General features: G+C 35.8%; 1 protein-coding gene across 14 annotated transcripts in view; it reads right to left on the reverse strand.

The window, feature by feature from the left end:
- robo2 (roundabout guidance receptor 2) overlaps window positions 1-21116 on the reverse strand; it is a 627127-nt gene that overhangs the window by 89731 nt on the left and 516280 nt on the right. For all 14 annotated transcript variants that reach the window (XM_031896599.1, XM_031896601.1, XM_031896594.1 and 11 more), the window contains exons 3-5: window positions 10919-11076; window positions 9960-10080; window positions 5583-5721 (exon numbers count right to left, since the gene is read on the reverse strand). In XM_031896599.1, coding sequence (XP_031752459.1) covers window positions 5583-5721; window positions 9960-10080; window positions 10919-11076 — 418 coding nt within the window. The remainder of the gene's footprint in view (window positions 1-5582; window positions 5722-9959; window positions 10081-10918; window positions 11077-21116) is intronic.

Genomic DNA, 21116 nt, shown 5'->3' on the forward strand with positions numbered 1-21116 from the left:
CCCCTTATTGGGGGCAGAACAGCCCTATTGGGTTTATTTAATGGTTAAATGATTCCCTTTTCTCTGTAATAATAAAACATTACCTTGTACTTGATCCCAACTAAGATATAATTTATCCTTATTGGAATTATTTTTAGTATACTTATACATGAAGATCCAAACTAAAGAAAGATCTCTTATCCAGAAGACCCGAGGTCCTGAGCATTGTGGATAACAGATCCCATATATATTTCTATTTATATATTTAATGTGTGTGCAAGCAGGGTTTTTTTTTTTGGAGGGGTATGACAATACCAGCAGGTTTGTCCCTTTGCATCTCCATAATCCAGACTTAACCTCAGTGTATCATGTAGATATCCGCCCCTGCTATTGTGATACTGCTGATCTATTACACTGAGCAGTCCCATTCACAATAAGCAGTAACAGTCTGAAATGCTGGGAGAACTGGGAGTTCTTGGTTTAATCAGATTAACTGCTTCATGTTTATATAGGTTACTTGGATACACTGGACTATAATAAGGGATTAAGCTCAGTAGTATAAAAGCCATGTTTATAGTACACCCATTGCACTGAAACTATTACTTGCATTAAAGTGCTATTTCTTCTATATACATCATTTTAATACATAACATAGCACTATTAATAAAACTGAAGGAAGTGATTTAACAAAAGAATGGTTATCTTCAAATAAGAAACCTTTACATTAGGGCTCATTTATCAACTGTAGCAATGCATGTAAATCTCTGCAAATTGCCAATTACCAATGGACGCACCCAAGTAAGCACTGGGGACATGCACACAAAGTACACACAGGGGGTCCAGCAGGATTCTAGCTACTTTGCAGAGTGGTTCCCTTTAAGCTTTATACTATAAGGATTAGTTTAGTTTGAAAGACATACCAGTATACTATTGTAGCAAAAATGTAGTTGAAAGCTTAGACAGAGATCTAGGTGAAAGAAACCTGTTGTTCTAAAAGCCTAAATGAGCTTTCTAAAAGCTGTGCCGTAGAAAGAAAAAGATCTAAGTATTGCTCCTTGGTAAAACCCAGCTCAGACTGAATACTGTTGGTTTTATGCAAGAAATTAACTAAAATGCTTGAAGAATCGAGCTATGAGCAATCACTTTTACTTCCTACTTAGTACTGAAGCATGGGAAGTTCAGATGGTCAGATTAAAAAATAAAGGGCAATGATAAAACGACAGTAAAATTTGCGAAATAGTGAAAAATCCACGTTACACATTTGACGAGAGCATCTCTTTTTTTGTCGGCTGCAGTGGAAAAATTTGCCGCGCAGCAAAAAAAAGTTGCATTCGCATCAAAATAGGCATGGTCGTGTCAAATTGGGTGTGGTTCCATCAAAAAAATGACGCGGGTGATGAAAAAAGATGCGACAACAAAAAAATACACTGGCAACAATGAAGTCGCGCGACAAACAGGTTTCATGGATTATTTGCTGTTTTGTGAATTTTATTGACATTTCGCAAATTTTCCGGGTTTGCTAAATGGGACAGATTCGCTCATCACTATCTATAACTACTTATTGTTTTGCCTTCTTGGTTCTCAATAACATTTACTTGAAACTTACCTTTAAAGCTATATATAAATGTCTAAATGGAATGTTTAATAACACCTAACCAAGCCTAGAAGAATAGCTCTCTCTGTCTCCCAAGTGTTAATAGACATCTATTGGCATACATACAGCTGTTGTTGTGTGTTTTTCTTTTCTTTTTTTCCCTCTCCCCTCTCTGCAAAGTATAACCCGAGTTGTATTACAATGTTATCTGAAAAATGTTTCAATAGTTCTTTTGTTTAATAGCCGAACGTACTTAGCCTTCTGCTCAAAGGTGCTTGTAAAATGTTTCAGAGCGCCAATTTCGTAGCAGTCTGCAGAAAAGGGAAACCTATAATAGCCAGATAGTTCAAAGGAGCCATGTTTCATTATGAGAGGGATAGTAGCAAACTGAACTCTCGGGATAAATGCAAGAGTTTGAAGTTTAATTGGAAGTAGAAAAATATGGCAAAAATGTAATAGGGGAAACACTAACAGAAACTGGGATATTTTGATTAAAGCATCCTGTATTGGTTTGTATGAATGCATTCATTGTTGTTGCATTTGATTAATGGCAGTTGTTCAAAAGTGTGCTGGCAATCTGTGCCCCGCACACACTTTTTTTTTTTTTCCAGATATGAAACACTGCAGAAAAATGCAACCCAATCAGATCTGGCCCCTGGACAACATGTGCCATCATCACTGTACCGTAAATTGAGATTGATTGGTAACCAGCTGTGACAAAGTGGGGGAAAAAAGCTTTCGAAAGACTAAAAAAAGCAAAAGAATAACACAGGAAACTAAATTGCAGAAATTCTGTTACCATCTGTTTTAAAAAAAAATAAAGTAAAAATTCCAAAAAAAAAAATAGCCATTGTTTGGAATCTTTAAAACTTGTGTCTGGTTGGAAACACTGTCCTCAGTTTTTCATTTCTTAATTTTTTTTTATAATCTCTTTATTTATCAATTTTTATTTTTATACATTGATTAATAACGATATTGGTGACATGGGTTACAACACATCTTGATAGAAATGCGTAGTATCTATGGCGACAGGTAGTATTTTGTGACCTATGAGAGAGTAGAGGTGTCCAGGTGGGAGTCAGGGAGAGTCGTTCGTGTTATTTCTTAATTTTTTAAGTCATATGATGTCAAAACTGAAATCATTTTATTTAAAATGACATGTAAACCCTATACTTCCCTACCATGTATATCTGGCGCAACAATGTTTTTGGACGCCATTTTCCACGTTTCACAAATTTTTCTCCCTTTCGCAAAAAATTTGCGATGAGTGACAGATTCGTTCATCCCTAATTATAGGATATCATTAAAAAATGTACTATTTCTAGGCAATATATGATGCAATTCCCAAACAGTACAGACACATGAAGGCTATAGCCAAGTACAATCACAGGCCTATTACATTACAGGCAAAACATTATCACATTGAGGAATTCTGATGGCTTAAGATAAAATATTTTTTCTGTGTTCCTGTGAATCAGTATTAATGGGAAATCATAGTAATCATTGTAAATCAGGCACAATCGATATTAAAATAATGAGCACTAATAAATCCACCTTCAAGTGCTGCATTTAAGTGCAAAACTGTGTTTAACCTTGTAGTTAATAGGTTTTGGCAGTGTTAATTTGAATTCTACTTTAAAACATTGACATTAAGAGCCATAAAAACTCCACATCCCCATGGAAATATTATGTTTTTTAACTCAGTGTAAAAAAAAAAAGTTTCTGATAAAAATTATTTTGGGCTATTAATGAAGTTTTTGAACACTTAAGCTCATGGCCAGTAAACAAATTTCAGCTAAAAAGGGACAATACCAGGTAAAAAATTACAGAAAAAGTTGGGAAATGTGGGTTGTTGACTAGTGATGGGCGAAATGTTTCGCCAGGCATGGATTCACGGCAAATTTCCGTGTTTCGCCATTGGCGGATTGTTTCGCGAAATGGATGAAAAAATTTGCAGTGACAAAATTATAGCCGCGGGCGACAAAATAATAGCCATGTTACAAAATAATAGCCGCGAGCGACTAAATAATAGCCGCGCGACAAAATAATAGCCGCGGGCAACAAAATAATAGCCGCGCGACGAAAGAATAGCCGCAGGTGACAAAAGAATAAGAATTTTTTTTTTGACGTGCAACATTTTCGCTGATTCGCGAATTTCCGCCCCCGTTTCGCAAATCTTTTGAAAGATTCGCGAATTTTTCGGCGAAGCGAAATGGGACAGATTCGCTCATCACTAATGTTGACATTGGTTTATAATCTCTGAGGTAGAGTCACACTAGTATAGTACTGAATGTGGCTCTTGGTTGACATATCTGGCTCCGGGGTATATACTGTGTTACATTGTCGAGCCAGCTGTATCATGGTTATTTTAATGGGGTCTCAGTGTGCATACAGTCATATGTAAAAGCATTATAAAGGTATGAAACTCTGTATTAATCTTAGAGAATACAGATAAACAAAAAGAAATATTCAGTACATGGAAAACTGGATATAAATAGTCTGCTGTTGTGATAGCTGCCCATCTTAGTGGCAAATTTTGAGGCACAAAGCTTTGCTATAAGTCACCATAACTTGTAAAAGAAGCTTTTTTCTAAGTATGCATTAATTTATGCTTCATTTTACAGGGCTTTGTGACTCTCTGGGATCTTATGATGTAATTGGTGGCTAAGGCACACATATAGGTCATACATTGCAAGATGGGAAATCAAGTGTTGAAGCTAATGGAATGACCCAATGCCAAGCATAGACACTAGACTGCAGTACCAAAAAAGTCCAATATTTTTACTAACCACCTAAACTGGAAGGTTCCACAAAGTTCAAGATGTAATGTAAGTGCACAAAGCAAGTTCCTACTTTTGTATGTTTGCCTATATTTAACCTAAACCTTGTACAATTACAACACTTTGGGGTATATTTATCATACTGTGTAAAAAGTGGAGTGAAGCATTACCGGTGATGTTGCCCAGGTCAACCAATCAGCAATTGGAAAACCAAAGCAAAGCATCTGATTGGCTTCTATTCACAACATCGCCATTATAGTTTTACTCCACTTTTTACACAGCATGATAAATATACCTCTCAATGTAATACAAGCTATTATTGCTTCTTAATACAGTTTATTTTTGTCTGTTTTTCATTTGCACTTTTCAAAAGTGCCCAGTCATTTTATAAACATTATCAAACATGTAAATATCTGATACATAGTGTTAATATTAGTACAAAGCTTCCTTATTTCTAAACGGTGAGTTCTTATTTGTAGTCTAATTCCACAAAGAACAGTATAAGATTTTTTTTTTAAAGTTTATTTTAAGAAAGTAAATGTAAGGTTTCCGTTTTCCATGACTACTGTGTGTGGGAGCCAGCCAATCTTTCTTACAGACGGTCGATTTGGCACTTCCTGTTCCAAAGAATACTCATGTAATCAGCAAATGTCTATTAGAGCTACTCACAAGCAGAAATTGAAATTTCATTACAGACATATTTACTAAGAGAAGCCAGATGCTGAACCGAAAGAACACACAGAGGAAGACACGTGCTAGCTACATTTTTCCGACTGCAAAAACAAATCTACTCTTGCTCTGATGAAGAGCTGGCACAGAAATTCTCCCTCTTCAGAAGGTTAAAATAGTTATTACAGTGTCATAAATTTCCTCTTGTAATTGAAAATCCCTTCACCAACCAAAGAGAACAGATTCTGCTTTACATGTTTAGTAATTACAGAACACAGCTGCCCCCTAAGACATGACATTTTTCCAAACTGAGAAATCCGACTAGATTTGTAATAAATGCATTCATTATAAGCCAAATCAAATGTTGACTTTCAGTATTACAGAATGTTGACTTTCACTATTAAAGAACCACCTTTTAATCAATTAGATAATAAATATTGATTAGCGATGCAAACTTTTCATATTGTTGCATTATGGGTTTTTCTTTCAATAATCACCAGTATTATTATTATTATTATTTTTAGTTGAAGAGAGAGAGAGAGAGAAATATGAATCCTCACCTTCCTCTTGGCAAATCTACATCATCCTTTTTCCACCGGACAGTTGGCTGTGGGTCCCCCTGGACCTGACATCGAAATTCTACAGCTTCATCCTCTAAAACAACTTGATTAATTGGCCTTCTGAGGAATGTGGGACGTTCTAAAAGAGCAAAGAAATAAAATGGAACAGGTTCAGTTGTTTGAGGGAAAATGGATGAGCAGATTAGACAAACACAAGCCATTTTACCAAAATGATGTCAATTTTATTAACATTTATTTATAAAGCGCCAACATATTCCGCAGCGCTGTACAATAAGTGGGTTTCATACATTGGACATACAGAGTAACATATAAAGCAATCAATAACCGATACAAGAGGTGAAGAGAGCCCTGCCCAAAAGAGCTTACAATCTACAAGAAGAAAGGGTTGAGACACAAGGGGGCTGATTTACTAAGACACGAATTCGAATCCGAATTGGAAAAATTCCGATTGGAAAACGAACATTATGCGACTTTTTCGTATTTTTTGCGATTTTTTCGGCGCCTTTACGACTTTTCGGAAATTACCGCGACTTTTTTGTTACCAATACGATTTGCGCGAAAAAACGCGAGCTTTTCGTAGCCATTACGACTTGCGCAAAAAAACGCGAGTTTTTCGTAGCCACTCCGAAAGTTGCGCAAAATCTGGCGATTTTTCGTAGCGTTAAAACTTGCGCGAAAAGTCACGCCTTTTTCGTAGCGTTAAAACTTAAAAGGCACAACGTTTCGCGCAAGTTTTAACTCTACGAAAAAATTGCGAATTTTCGCGCAAGTTTTAACGCTACGAAAAAATCGCCAGATTTTGCGCAACTTTCGGAATGGCTACGAAAAACTCGCGTTTTTTCGCAAAAATCGTATTGGTAACGAAAAAGTCGCGATAATTTCCGAAAAAATCGCAAAATACCGATCATTACAAAAAATAACATACTGTCTTCCTGCATTTAGTCTCATTTTGTCATAGTTTCAGTCTCAAGATGGTCAACGAGGTGCCTACTGATTGATTTCCATTGAAGCACAGGGAGCAAGCATGCACAGTAGGCACCATTTTGATTGTCTTCACAGAAACAAAAAGGGGCTGAGCATAACACTAGTCTAAGGAAGTAACTAAAAGAACTGCAGTTGAACTGCATGAAATTTAGCATTGAAATGAAAGGTATGTTATGCAGGGAGAAAGGTATGTTATTATGGGGGCCATTTAGCATCTTTTTAGGGCACTGGAAAAATGTTTATAGAAAAGGTTCTACTGAACCTTTCTCTGCCTTTGTTAAGCATGTTTTGTAAACACTTGTTGCATCTAAATAGTGATGGGTGGAATAATTCAACAGGCATGGATTCACGGTGAATTTCAACATTGGTGAATAATTTCATGTAACGGGCTACAGAATTCAACACGTGGTAAAAAATTGCCGCCTGCATCAAAAAATATTTGTTGCTCGTGTAAAGAAAATGATGCGCGTGAAAAAAAATTGTTGCAACAAATATTTGCCATTTCGCGAATCTCTTATAAGATTCGTGAATTTTTTGGTGAAGCGAAACATTACAGATTCACTCATAACTACTTCTAAACATTATGAGATACTTTTACTGTCCCAGAAAGGCCAATTTTCTAAATAAATGCATAGTATAAAATACTGTATATTGCAATGTTGTCTACAATGCAATGTTTCCCCCAGAATTCCAGCACTATGTGTGGCTGCTATGCAGCATGTAGGTGCAGCATGTAAGTTGAGAATGCACTTACACACCTCTCAATTAGAATCAGCAAACTGCACACGGTAAGGAAGGATTCAGACTATTCTTTTCTGCCCTGGAGAAGTTTTAAGAATTATTTTTGGATTAGTTTCAATTTGATATTCTCAGTCAAAAGTTGTGCCCCAGTCTTTAGTATTCTGCTGAATCAAAACAATATGGATTTTTAAGAAGGTGCTTGTAGCGAATATGTGACTATGAATCTTCAAATATGAAATCATCATGTTCTTCTGATAATTAGGTATGCATGTTAAATGTGTAAAGAACAATAATTCCAAGGTACACTCAACATTGGATTCCTCACTTCCATAAAATAAGTCCTGAATAACATGTCAATGAGAAACAGTAACTGCAGATTAAATGCAGTTCAATAAAAGTATATTTTGCCATAAAAGTTTTATTCTTCCAAATTTCTGCAGTGGGTTAAAGACTAAGCAACTGAAAGTTACCTGGCAGTGCCTAAAAAAGATTTCTGGCATCTATAAATATGTTTAATGGGCATAGTCTATTTGCATACACAATTAGCCATAAGAGCATTTTGTTTCTAAGCCATTTCCCTTTCTTTAATATGTCTTTGAAGGTCACTGAATGTATCAAAATATATTTACTGAAAACAAGGTCAGCCAATTAAAATATAAATATTGAGGAATAATAGTGTACAAAGAAGGCAGGAATGAAAGCCCACACTAAAGATAATAGCTTTTAGAAAAACAACTCAGTGTAGGTTATTTTTCACAGGTCCTCTTTAAGACCCATTTTAATCAGTCATATGGCTAATTGCAGAACTATAGAGTGATCACAGAACAGGCTGTTGCCAATGTAATTAACATTGCTTGTGCAAGATATACTAGATTTGAATCTTCTACATAACTTTGAGTGTGGGTCTCTCTGGACACAGCATACGGCTAAGAAATGTCAAGTATTTTCCATGCAAACTGTTGAGTGGCTTTTTCTGGTCCAAATTTTGCACCATTTTGCACAGAAAATATCTAGATTTTGAAACAAAGTCCTATTCATCAATTTTTTTGAGCACAAATTCATTTCACCACATGATCACTAGGATACCTTTGGTGATACCTGATTCTTGCAGTAATGATTCCCCAATAGTAGGGCCCATGAATACTATTTTCCGGGGCAGCATTTACTATAATTTATTTATAGAGATGAGCAAATTTTTTCGCCAGGCATGGATTTGCAGCAAATTTCCGCATTTCACCATTGACAAGAGTTTTGCAAAACTTCTGTGAAAAATTGGTGTGGAAAAATTTGTTTCGCATCCAAAAAAGCCGCAGTCAAATCAAAATGGGTTGCATCAAAATAGGCATGGTAGCTGCAAAATAGGTGTGGCCGCAACAAAAAAAGATGCGGGCGACACAAAAGGCACGCGCCAAAAGCGGTTTGCAGATTTTTCACCGTTTTGCAAATTTTCTTGTCGTTTCGCTGATTTTATGGCAAAGAGAAATTGGACAGATTCGCTCATTACTATTTATTTATATATAAATAAGTATATTAGGGAGTTTAGCATTTAACTAAACTCTTGATAAAGGGAACCATCTATGATTACATATATTGCCTTCTAGTACACACACAAGTGTATACACTACATACATAAATACATACATATAAGATCTACAAAGTCTAAGAGCTTACTCTTTTAAATTCCAAGTGGCCAGAATGAAGTAAGCAACTCTAGACATTTAATGTTCCTTAACATTCATGACATCTTAATCCTTAATAATTCTTGACAAAGAATATTTTCATATATGGTGAGCGATTCCAGAGTTAAGATGGATTATCCCACCGACATGACAGGCATCAGTATGTTCCAAATTGAGCTCTAGAGGACTAATCAGAGACTGGTTGATTAAGAAACATCTGACTGTCCTCATTTGCATTTCTCTCCTTATGCTTACCTGATAGCACGAAGGCCAATACAATATGCTGTAACTATGCCAATAATGACATGGTGGGACACTAATTTTCGCTATTTTTTTTGACAAAATGTTATTGTATCCCAAATGTTAAGGCAAATATATTGAGGCAAGAAGAATGCTTTGATTTGTGGTGTTTGAAATGTATATCTGTGCTTGTGTTCTGTGTGATGTATGAAGAGAGAAGCAGCCACTTAGACAATGGTTTGTGCTGAATTCTCTTCTATGATGGATTATTTGAGTGAACCGTCATTCAGTCCCTTTATCTTTATTGATTTTTCTTTGGTCTATTATAGACCTTTTGACTGGTATTTAAGGCAACATAGTTAATGGTTACCCAACTGACTCAACTTCGCAGTCACTCATGGAGAGGTTAGGTACTCATGCTTATTATCCAGCTACCCTTACAAGATAAGGTTCCTTCAGTACCAATTCTAAATAGTTAACCTTACAAGAAGAAAGATGATATGGTTGAAAAATTAAAATACCAAACACTTTCATTCTATTAAAAATCCTGTAACATCTGAAGTGCCTGTGGTGTCTTTTACTGTGTCCACTTTTGTAGCAATAATTTTATCTTCTGTCACAGAATATGTTGATGTGTTTTGCAGAAGAAAAGCTGCAACTTCCTGATCTAAAGTACAAAGAGAATTCACTTCCCTACAATTTATGCACTTACCAAAGACTGTTAGCTCTGCTGGGTCACTGTCTCTTTCTCCAACCATGTTGGTCCCAACACAAGTGTACATGCCTGCATCACTTTTCCTTGTATTGGAGAGCATCAGCTTTCCACCTCGAATCTACATGGGAGAACAGATTAAGGATGTTGTACAAGATTTTGAAGATGTTCAGACATATAGTAAAGTTAAATATATGCTTTGTGTGCTGCATTCGTTTCTGCTAACTTTGCAGTAAAATCTAAATTCCAGAGATGACTTGCCCAGCCGAGAAAGGGAGGTTGTTTCCCAATTAAACATATTACTTTCTCTTATCACTGCTACTTCTTGGGGAGATCCCCTGAGCTGAAGCAGTGGGTTTACTGGTTGTTCTAATGTTCCAGTGCCTATTACATAATACAGGGGATTATAGGTAATGACTGTAGCTACCTACAGTTATCATCTCATTTTTTTACTATGCTAACAGAAATACTCTTATTAGAATCAACAAGCACACCAGTGGTAGTTTAAACTGAAGGATTAAACATTAGCATTGCTATGGCCTAATGGAATCCATTTATATGCAGTGCATAGGTAGTTTACCTTTCCCAGATATTACATATGCATAATATACAAAAGCCATGAATATCCTGTAAATTATAATAATAATAATAATAAACGTTGATAAGTGATGTCATCCATTATAATCGGTGCTTAGGGATGTGATTTCTGCCACATGATTTACTGAAACATTATCAATTATAATTAATAAAGTGCCCCCGGTTGTAAAATATTAGGATATTAGAAGTCACCTCAGAGTTCCATGACCTGTATAAAAGCCTTAGGCTTTTGGCTTTGTACTTTTATATGGTCATAGAACTCCTTGGTGACTTATAATATCCTTATATTTTAAAATAGGGGGTACTTTTTCACTATATTTTATACATTTTGTGCATATATGGTATATTTTAGAGAGTCTTACACTAATTCTTTCATCTTTATCATCAATTCTAACTTTGTCCTTTTTCCAGTATATAGTTGGTTCCGGATGTCCTCTGGGGGGTTGACACTCCAAAATTGCAGGTTCCCCAGCTGCCACAACAACATCTGTAGGGTTGAGCCGGAAGTCATCACGGAGCACTAAAGAACAAAAAACACAGTAGCATGATTAAATTGAACCTCAGTTGGTACCTTCTAAAGTCTTGTGCTTTAAATTCATGATAGCTGGGGTTCAGTTGAATGCCCAGCATTTAGCCAAACAAGAAACCCATAAAAAGTACTTGCATATATCAGAATCTATCTATCTATCTATCTATCTATCTATCATCTATCTATCTATCTATCTATCTATCTATCTATCTATCATCTATCTATCTATCTATCTATCTATCTATCTATCTATCTATCTATCTATCTATCATCTATCTATCATCTATCTATCTATCTATCTATCATCCATCTATCTATCTATCTATCTATCTATCTATCTATCTATCTATCTATCTATCTATCTATCTATCTATCTATCATCTATCTATCTATCTATCTATCTATCTATCATCTATCTATCTATCTATCTATCTATCTATCTATCTATCTATCTATCTATCTATCTATCTATCTATCTATCTATCTATCTATCTATCTATCTATCTATCTATCTATCTATCTATCTATCTATCTATCATTTATCTATCTATCATCTATCCATCTGTCCAGCTTTGCACCTTGTGTGATATGGGGGAAAGGGGACACGTAGCTATAGTCCATAGTATTTCCAACCCAAATATTTCATGAGTAGTAATGAGCAAATTTTGTAGCAAAATTCTGCATTTTGGCATTGGCAAAATGCAGAAAACTTGAGCAAAATTTTGTCGTGAAAAATTCTCTGGTGTGTCAAAGGCATGGTCACATACAAAAGGGTGTGGCTGTTTCAAAAGGGACACAGTCAAGTCAAAAAAACACAGTTGCATAAAAAAAGTTGCACGTGTAAAAAAAAAGTTGCGCAAATTTTACGCTGTTTTGATCATTTTTTGGCAAAGCAAAATGGCGCAGATTCACTCATCACTATTCATGACCCCTCTTCCCACGCCACTGTATCATTGGGCACATTACTGTATGTAACATGGAAACTTGCTTTGGGTAAACTTCTAAGAATCTTAACTGTGCCACCAAGAAGCACATTTATGAAACATTTGCAAACACAATGTCTATACATAAAATATCTGCAAGCTCAGCATAATTTTAAATAATACAGCATATGTCAACATTTTTTTGATAGTATAGCCTTGCTTTTGCAAATTTCAGGCATTCTAAAATAAATACAACTATACACATTCGATATTAATGCAAAGGAATTTGATGCAAACGATGGATATATTGTTCATGCATCATTTGAGTGGCAGAAGCTTGACACCCAGCACGCTCATTCCGTGCACTGCTATAAAGCTGGCATAGCCCAGCTTTTCTACTTGTTCTCCGGTTTTTTTTCTTCTTTTCCAGCTTTTACTGAGCGCGGCCAAGAATGCCGAAAGCAACATATAAATCACCACTTCATTTGAAAATAAATTAGGCAACATATGGTAGTTTCTTATGTAAATGACATGTTTTAAAAGAGGGATTAGGACCCTCTAGCTGGCTGTATTTTCCCCAAATGATATCTACTGCGCGGTTATTATTCCGAGTGAATCCGGCTCTGTGTAGTGATTTGCATAAAACTTTTAAAGCAGTGAATAAAAATAACACTGAATAGATATTCCGAAGCATAAAATTCTGAGGAGTAAACACAAGCACATATAAAAATGGTAATTCTTTTTAGAAGCCCTGTAATCATTTCTTTACAGAAGCACAAAAGTTTGATAACTTTGAGTAAAAAAATAGTAAAAAAAAAAAAATAGCTTTTTTTCAAATTTTTTTTCTTTGTACAAAGGCAATGGCCCCCATTTTAAATGAAAGAAAAACATTCTTATTGTCACTTTCCAGCACCCCACATGAACCTAAATCATAACCTCCGCCATGAATCTGGGCTTGTGTGTACTGCCAAGTGCCTGTAGCAGCCTTGTAACTATAGCTTTGTTGTTTACAAATATTTTTTAATTACAAAAAATTATATATTTTTTTTTAATGAACAGTTTATTTTTTTTTAAAATAACTACCCAGAACAAACATATTTGCATTTTACTTATTTTTTCGTTTTATATCTTTAGTAAATACAGGTATAGGATCTCTTATCTGGAAACCCGTTATCCAGAAAGCTCCGAATTACGGAAAGCCTGTCTCCCATAGACTCCATTTTAATAAAATAATTCTGAATTTTAAAACTGATTTTCTTTTTTTCTATAGTAATAAAACAGTACCTTGTAATTGATCCCAACTAAGATATAATTACCCCTTATTGGGGGCAGAACAGCCCTATTGGGTTAATTTAATGGTTAAATGATTCCCTTTTCTCTGTAATAATAAAACAGTACCTGTACTTGATCCCAACTAAGATATAATTACCCCTTATTGGGGGCAGAACAGCCCTATTGGGTTTATTTAATGGTTAAATGATTCCCTTTTCTCTGTAATAATAAAACAGTACCTGTACTTGATCCCAACTAAGATATAATTACCCCTTATTGGGGGCAGAACAGCCCTATTGGGTTTATTTAATGGTTAAATGATTCCCTTTTCTCTGTAATAATAAAACAGTACCTGCACTTGATCCCAACTAAGATATAATTACCCCTTATTGGGGGCAGAACAGCCCTATTGGGTTTATTTAATGGTTAAATGATTCCCTTTTCTCTGTAATAATAAAACAGTACCTGTACTTGATCCCAACTAAGATATAATTACCCCTTATTGGGGGCAGAACAGCCCTATTGGGTTTATTTAATGGTTAAATGATTCCCTTTTCTCTGTAATAATAAAACAGTACCTGTACTTGATCCCAACTAAGATATAATTACCCCTTATTGGGGGCAGAACAGCCCTATTGGGTTTATTTAATGGTTAAATTATTCCCTTTTCTCTGCAATAATAAAACAGTACCTTGTAATTGATCCCAACTAAGATATAAATAATCCTTATTGGATGCAAAACAATCCTATTGGGTTTAATGAATGTTTTATTAATTTTTTAGTTGACTTAAGGTATGTAGATCCAAATTACGGAAAGACCCCTTATCTGGAATACCCTTGGCCCCGAGCATTGTGGATAATAGGTCCTATACCTGTAGTAGTGATGGGCGAAATTATTTGCCAGGCATGGATTTGCGGCGCATTTTTGCCATTGGTGGATTGTTTCGCACAATGGGTGACAAAATAATAAAAATGACAGGCGTCAAAAAAAAAGTTTGTGAAAAATGTAAGAGACGTTGGAAATGTCACACTTAAAAAAAAAAACTTGGCTCAAAAAAGTGACGCGCGACAATTTTTTTTGACGCACGTAACAACTTCTTTTTGACTTGTGACATTTCCAACGTTGCGTGAATTTTCCGCATTTTGCGAAACTTATGACGAAGCGAAATGGGACAGATTTGCTCATCACTACTAAATAGCATATCCCATTCTCTACAGGAGCTCATGATGATGAATAGTATTAGCTACCAGCTACAAATGCTTCACAAGTCTAATTGCCATGTAGCAAATTACCATTTCTATCATAAGCCGTTTTTAAATAAACCTAAACAAGCACCTGCTGCAGGAAAAGAAACACTGTCTCCAGCATGGCAACCGCTCACTAACACCTGCCAGACTAGGCCCCAATCCAGGCCTGGCCATGCCAAACCATGTAACAGCAGCCCTTACAAGTCACTTTAATGAACTCAATTTTTCATTCTAAATAGTGCTAAGTAAATTCACATTACCAAACAATATTTTGTAAAACAATCTCTAATGAACTATTTTTCTTTAAGTTCTTCCACTACAACAGCACTCACAAAAAAAATACATCTCTATAGGATTTAAATTTACATGATGATTACAAATAACCATCTGTCTGCTTCTAGATTTTCAATCTGGTGCATGTCCCACGAGCTTCTCGTTTATGGTCAAAACAGCAAAGCTGGAAAGAAGAAACAAGGTCCTGTCAAGAGGCAAAGAATAATTGCATTTGTATCCCAAAAGAACTAAGCCTGCTACGCAACACAAAGAATCGCTGAGATTTGTAAAAACCTGGAATATTTTTAGACGTCAGAATTTAAACAAAGCTACACCTGCCATAGTAACTATAGTCAAGCGTCACAATGTTTCCAGATGGCTCAAAATAAACCTAAAAGGGTTTAGCCATCCCTGCAGAATGTAAGCTGTAAAATGCAAAGTGCTTCTATATTCTCAGGAAAGCAATGGTCCTCTTCAAAGTTTCTCATAAAAATACTCAGACTACCCAATTTCTGTTTTGTAAAAATCGCATGACTACATAAATAGATCTACATATTCTACATATATGAATAGAGTAATAAAATACTTTTATAAAATAATATATTTTTTTGCACCACAATATTACATTTCTCAGCATCACCCCCCCTCTAAAAATTATCAAAAAGTAGACTTGGTATTTTTTAACTGATTTCATAGGACCACTGGATGTGCTAAAAGTCTAGCAAAAAAACAGAAAATATCTGGCTAAAATACACACAAAATATCTGATACCCCCACGCCTTTAGGATGAAATAACACCCCCCATTCTCTGATTCCAATAACTCTTAGAAGTCAGACCCACAATCCTTGTAACTGTTGTCATATTGGAACTTCATCACAGATAAGGGGTTTTCTTCCGATTCACGTTTTTTAGCGCTGCAACTCGTACAATTTGAATTATGGTTGAAAAACTTGAATGTCTGTTATTTATTAAGGTAAAACAATCCAAAAACTGGAATGTAAAACTTTGACATCTAAAAACGTATGAGTTCACGTAGAATTCAATGGGAGTTGTCATAGGCAAAGTCAAGCCCTGTTTTCAGTTATGTAAACTCAAGTCTGTAAACTAGTAAATTTGAGTTTTTTTGTTTGAAGAATTTTCCTTATTATTAAATAATCAAGCATTCGAAGTGCGAGTTTTTTCAAATTGGAAATTAGAATTCACAAACTTGAAAATAAATATATATATTAATTCAGCACTCCTTAGCATGTAGCTAATTGACCCAGGTGCTACAACTTAAGCATTTAGATACAAGTTCATTTGTAGACTGGTGCACACCGGGAATCCTTTAAAAAATAGCTTTAATTGAATTAATACATTATCGAGGTCAACATTTCAGTCTCCTTCTAAGACCTTTATCAAGACCACTTGTATATATATATAATAAATATGCCCAATAATGTCACATTCCTCCCAGGAATTTTTATGCTCCCTTTAGACTGAACTTGCATCCATTGGCAGTGTTAGTGCTGGTCTTATAGTCTCAGTCCATTAAGTTCAACCCAAGTTCAAGAACCCATCACACCTCATAAACAGACCTCTCTAGACACTCACATATATAAACTGTATATACCAAATAACCTAGCCTTAGATATATGCTTGTTCAAGAACTCATCCAAGCCCCTCTTATAGGCATTAATTGAATATGTCATCATAACATTACCCAGCAGGGCATTCCCCAACCTCACTGTCCTTTTAACAGCAAAAACAACCCCAACCTCGACAGTCTACCCACATAGCTCAAATCTTCCATCTCCTTTACCAGTTTAGTTGCAGTCTCTGCACTCTCTCCAGCTCATTAATATCCTTCCTGGAGGCCAAAACTGCACTGCAAACTGAGGGCGAAGTTTTTTTTATAAACTGAGATGCCAATTCTCACTTTTATAAATAATCCTGACAAGAACTGTTTCTACCTTTCCTGATGCACTGATGTGAGGAGTATAAAAAGCCGCTGTCATAAGCACTTCCAACCCAACCTGTAAATTATATGTAAATTTGACGTAAAATTACATTATGCTTGTTTTGGACAATAACTGTCTTCTATGCATGTTGTGTGCACAGATTTGAAAGATATGCCACTGTAGCCGGCTTATATAACCCTCTGTGATTTACTGCAAAAAAAAATCTCTCACTTTATTTTCTGTGGGATGAAGATATAAATAGAAATATGTGCCCAGTGATATCTGCCTGTGCAATTTGGGATTGCTTGCATTGCAAATTCAGCCTCATTATATTGTGTGAAATTTATCATTATTATGAGAAGGAAGAGAAAAATACCTTATGTAGGGACTTTTTTGACAGATTTAGGACACTTAGCATTTTTCACACAAAGGGCATTTATTAATTTTAAAACAGCAGTCTGTGTTCTACAAATGAATTTAGTATAAGCCATTTCTTTCTGCATCTGGGTTCCTCGCCGATCATTTTCCTTTGGAAAAGAAGCACATATTTAGCATAATCTTCATAAACAGGGGATTATTCACTAAAGAGGCAAACCTTATACCTTGGCTGAGGGTCTCTAGAGTTTGGCACATTAATTACACATAGAGTGGATATCTTGATGAAGTCAACTGTGTTTTTGGTTTTAAAGTCTTCCATACAGATTCCATGTAGCCGATGACCCATTTTATCTTTATTTGGAGCGCTACAAGGAAGTATTATTCCAACTAATAGTGCTTCTAGTGCATTCAACATTTGAGCTTACCAGGCAATACCTTATGCCAATCATTTATGTTGTGAGATAGAAATTTAGAGAAGACCTCCCAAAATCCATTTGACCACTTACTCAAAATATGAATTCTCTTTGCCTTTTTGCCTTTCCCCCTTCCCTTCTCTTACAAATCCAACTATTATTCCACTAACTTTTAGGTTAGGCTTCAAGTAGGCTCACATCATAGACCTTTATTATTTAGGCCTCTATTATTTAAAAGACCAGCATCATATTGATTTATCAGGTTTACCAGCAGCCCAAAATAATTGTAATGAGGTGGCATAGAGTGATGAGAGAATTTTTTTGCCAGGCATGGATTTGCAGGGAATTTCCGCATTTCGCCATTGGCCAATTGTTTTGCGGAACTTCAGTGAAAATTTGCCGTGGAAAAATTTGTCCCTCAAAATTTTATTTGTTGCACGTCAAAAAAAGACAGTGAATTTTTTTGCCAGGCATGGATTTGCAGGGAATTTCCGCATTTCACCATTGGCCAATTGTTTTGCGGAACTACAGTGAAAATTTGCCGTGGAAAAATTTGTCCCTCAAAATTTTATTTGTTGCATGTCAAAAAAAGAACGTCAAATTGGGCGCAGTCATGTCAAATTGGGCACGGTCGCGTCACAATTGGGTACGGTCGCATAAAAAAAAAGCGGGCGACAAAAAAATAGCTGCGCCGACAAAAAATAGATTCGGGCGACAAAAATTGTGCGACAAATGCATTTTGAGAATTTTTCGCCATTTCGCGAATTTTCTTGCCGTTTTGTGAATTTTATGGCAAAGCGAAATGGGACAGATTCACTCATGACTAGTGGCATAGCCACAAATAAACTGATTAAGTATTGGAGCACCAAGATTCTATAAAAAGAAAAACAGTGATCCAGCCATGTTTTAATTTCAGTTTGTGCTACTTACTTAAGACATTATCAACATGCCTCACCTAACATTTATATACAGGTATGGGATCCGTTACCTTGAAACCCATTACCCTAAAGATCTGAATTAAAGGAAAGCCATCTCCATTTTTATTAAGTAATTCAATTTTGAAAAAATGATTTTCCCAACTATGATATAAATAATCCTCATTGGGGGCAAAGCAATCTTATTGGGTTTATTAAATGTTTTAATAATTTTTAGCTGACATTGAGACCCAAATTACAGAAATATTCCTTATCTGGAAGTCTGAGGTCCCATATAGCTCATCTGTGTATGCAATAAATCTACACCCCCATTTTAATAAAATAGACAGACATGGGCTGATCCTTCTGATTAATTAATGAAGCCACATTTTTGCATAGTTTTTTTACATGTGTCACATTTTAAATCTATTATGTATTGAAACACCTTAATGAAAACAATCTCTCTCTTGTGCTATTTGCTCACATCCAAACCTGATGGCTCTTTGCACATGAGTGAGTCCCAAGGCTGGATCTGGTCAAGGAACTAAGAAGGTTGCATTTGCAGTACAGAGACTTCTTAGCATTTGTGACACAAAGTATCCAAGTACAGTGACCACCTTTTTATTAAGAATATTTATGCCAAGGACTCCTAATTTAATTCAAATGTCTTTCATTTACCTGTGCAACTCTGTGCTCCGGTAATCGCTTCCTTCCCTCCCCCTCTTGATAATGAATTCTGAACGATGCAGTTAACATTCAGCAGTCTCATTACCCATTTACTATAAATCTTCAAAGACATCACTGTGTTTTGACAGCCAGCCACGAGAAGAGGATGCAATAAGCATATCCAAGCAGTTTTTATAAATGCTAATTTCCCAAAGACTAAATTTAAATGATTCTGAAACCTTTGATTACAAGTGATAGCAACTGAAAGGAGTGTGTGCTGTCAGGTACAGAAAACATAGAAATGACTTTTTTCTTTAACAACAACACAGCACAACCTAAATAATTGTTTATATCAATTAAGAGCATCACCCTACCCTGAAGGGAAGCATACACATCATAAGGTTTTCAACTGTCATAATTCATCCAAAGACCAACCAAAAATATGACGCATTGCTTATTATTTGTCAATTTTATTCTGTACTTATGAGTAGGGATTGGCGAAATGCTTTGGCAGGCATGGATTTGCGGCGAATTTCCGCGTTTCGCCATTGGCGGATTGTTTCGCGAAACAGATGAAAAAATTTGCCGTGGAAAAATTCGCCGTGCGTCCAAAAATTGTTGCCGGCATCAAAAAAGAATAGTCACGGGCATCAAAAGAATAGCCGTGCGACAAAATAATAGCCGCGGGCGACGAAATAATAGCCGTGCGACAAAATAATAGCCGTGGACGACGAAACAATAGCCGCACGACAAAATAATAGCCGCGGGCGACGAAACAATAGCGCGTGACAAAATAATAGCCGCGGGCGACAAAATAATAGCCGCGGGCGACAATTTTTTTTGCCGCACAACATTTTCGCCGTTTCACGAATTATTTGCCGTTTCGCGAATTATTCGGCATTTTGCGGATCTTTTAAAAGATTAGCTAATTTTTCGGCGAAGCGAAACGGAACAGATTCGCTCATCACTACTTATGAGTGAAGGCCAAGAAAATTGTTGCTTTAGAACAGTTTCCCTAGTTTCTTTGTAGAGCAGAAGATAGATCTGCCAAACATTTAGAGCTGGTAACCACTAGATCCCAGAAGAAACCATTGTCTACAAGCAGCTCCAATAGAAAAGCCTGCTAGTAAATCCATATTACTAAGATAAAAATAGCTGAGGAAAATGGTGTTGCTCATTTCAACATGTGTTTTTTCTCTGTGTTATGCAATGACAGAAAACTATAAAGTATGGAGATCCCTGTTGTAGAAAATCAAACACATTTTACCCAAAGAAAATGTTAAGATAACACTTAATAATGACTTTAAAGTGCCTCCTGGACCCCTCCACTCATTGAGCGAAATATATAGCATATATATATATACAGGTATAGGTCTCCTTATCCAGAATGCTCGGGTCCAAGGGTATTCCGGATAAGGGGTCTATCTGTAATTTGGATCTCCATACCATAAGTCTACTAAAAAATCTATAAAACATTAAATAAACCCAATAGGGCTGTTCTGCCCCCAATAAGGATTATTTATATCATAGTTGGGATCATTTACAAGGTACTGTTTTATTACTACAGAGAAAAGGGAAATCAGTTTTAAAATTCTGAATTATTTCATTAAAAATGTAGTCTTTAGGAGACGGGCTTTCCGTAATTCAGAGATTTCTGGATAACAGGTTTCCAGATAAGGGGTCTCATACCTGTATATATACAGTATATACAAACAGTCTATATACTGACTATATACTATATAGTATATAGTGATGAGCCATTCTGCTTCACCGAAAAATTCACAAACCTGCTGAGAAATTTGCGAAAGTCAATAGGCAACATTTTGTACACACAAGAATTTGTTACAATGGGTGTTTTGTTTTTCTTTTTGGTCTTGGTGCCATTCTTTCTTGGCAACTTTTTTTCTTTTTTGTCTTGACTTTTTATCTTGGGGTCTTTTTTGCAAACTTTTTTCCCCCAGCAAAAATTTGCTCATCACTAATAGCAGAGAGGGCCCCAGTAC

This window comes from Xenopus tropicalis, chromosome 2, assembly GCF_000004195.4.
Source record: "Xenopus tropicalis strain Nigerian chromosome 2, UCB_Xtro_10.0, whole genome shotgun sequence".
Classification (NCBI taxonomy): domain Eukaryota; kingdom Metazoa; phylum Chordata; class Amphibia; order Anura; family Pipidae; genus Xenopus; species Xenopus tropicalis.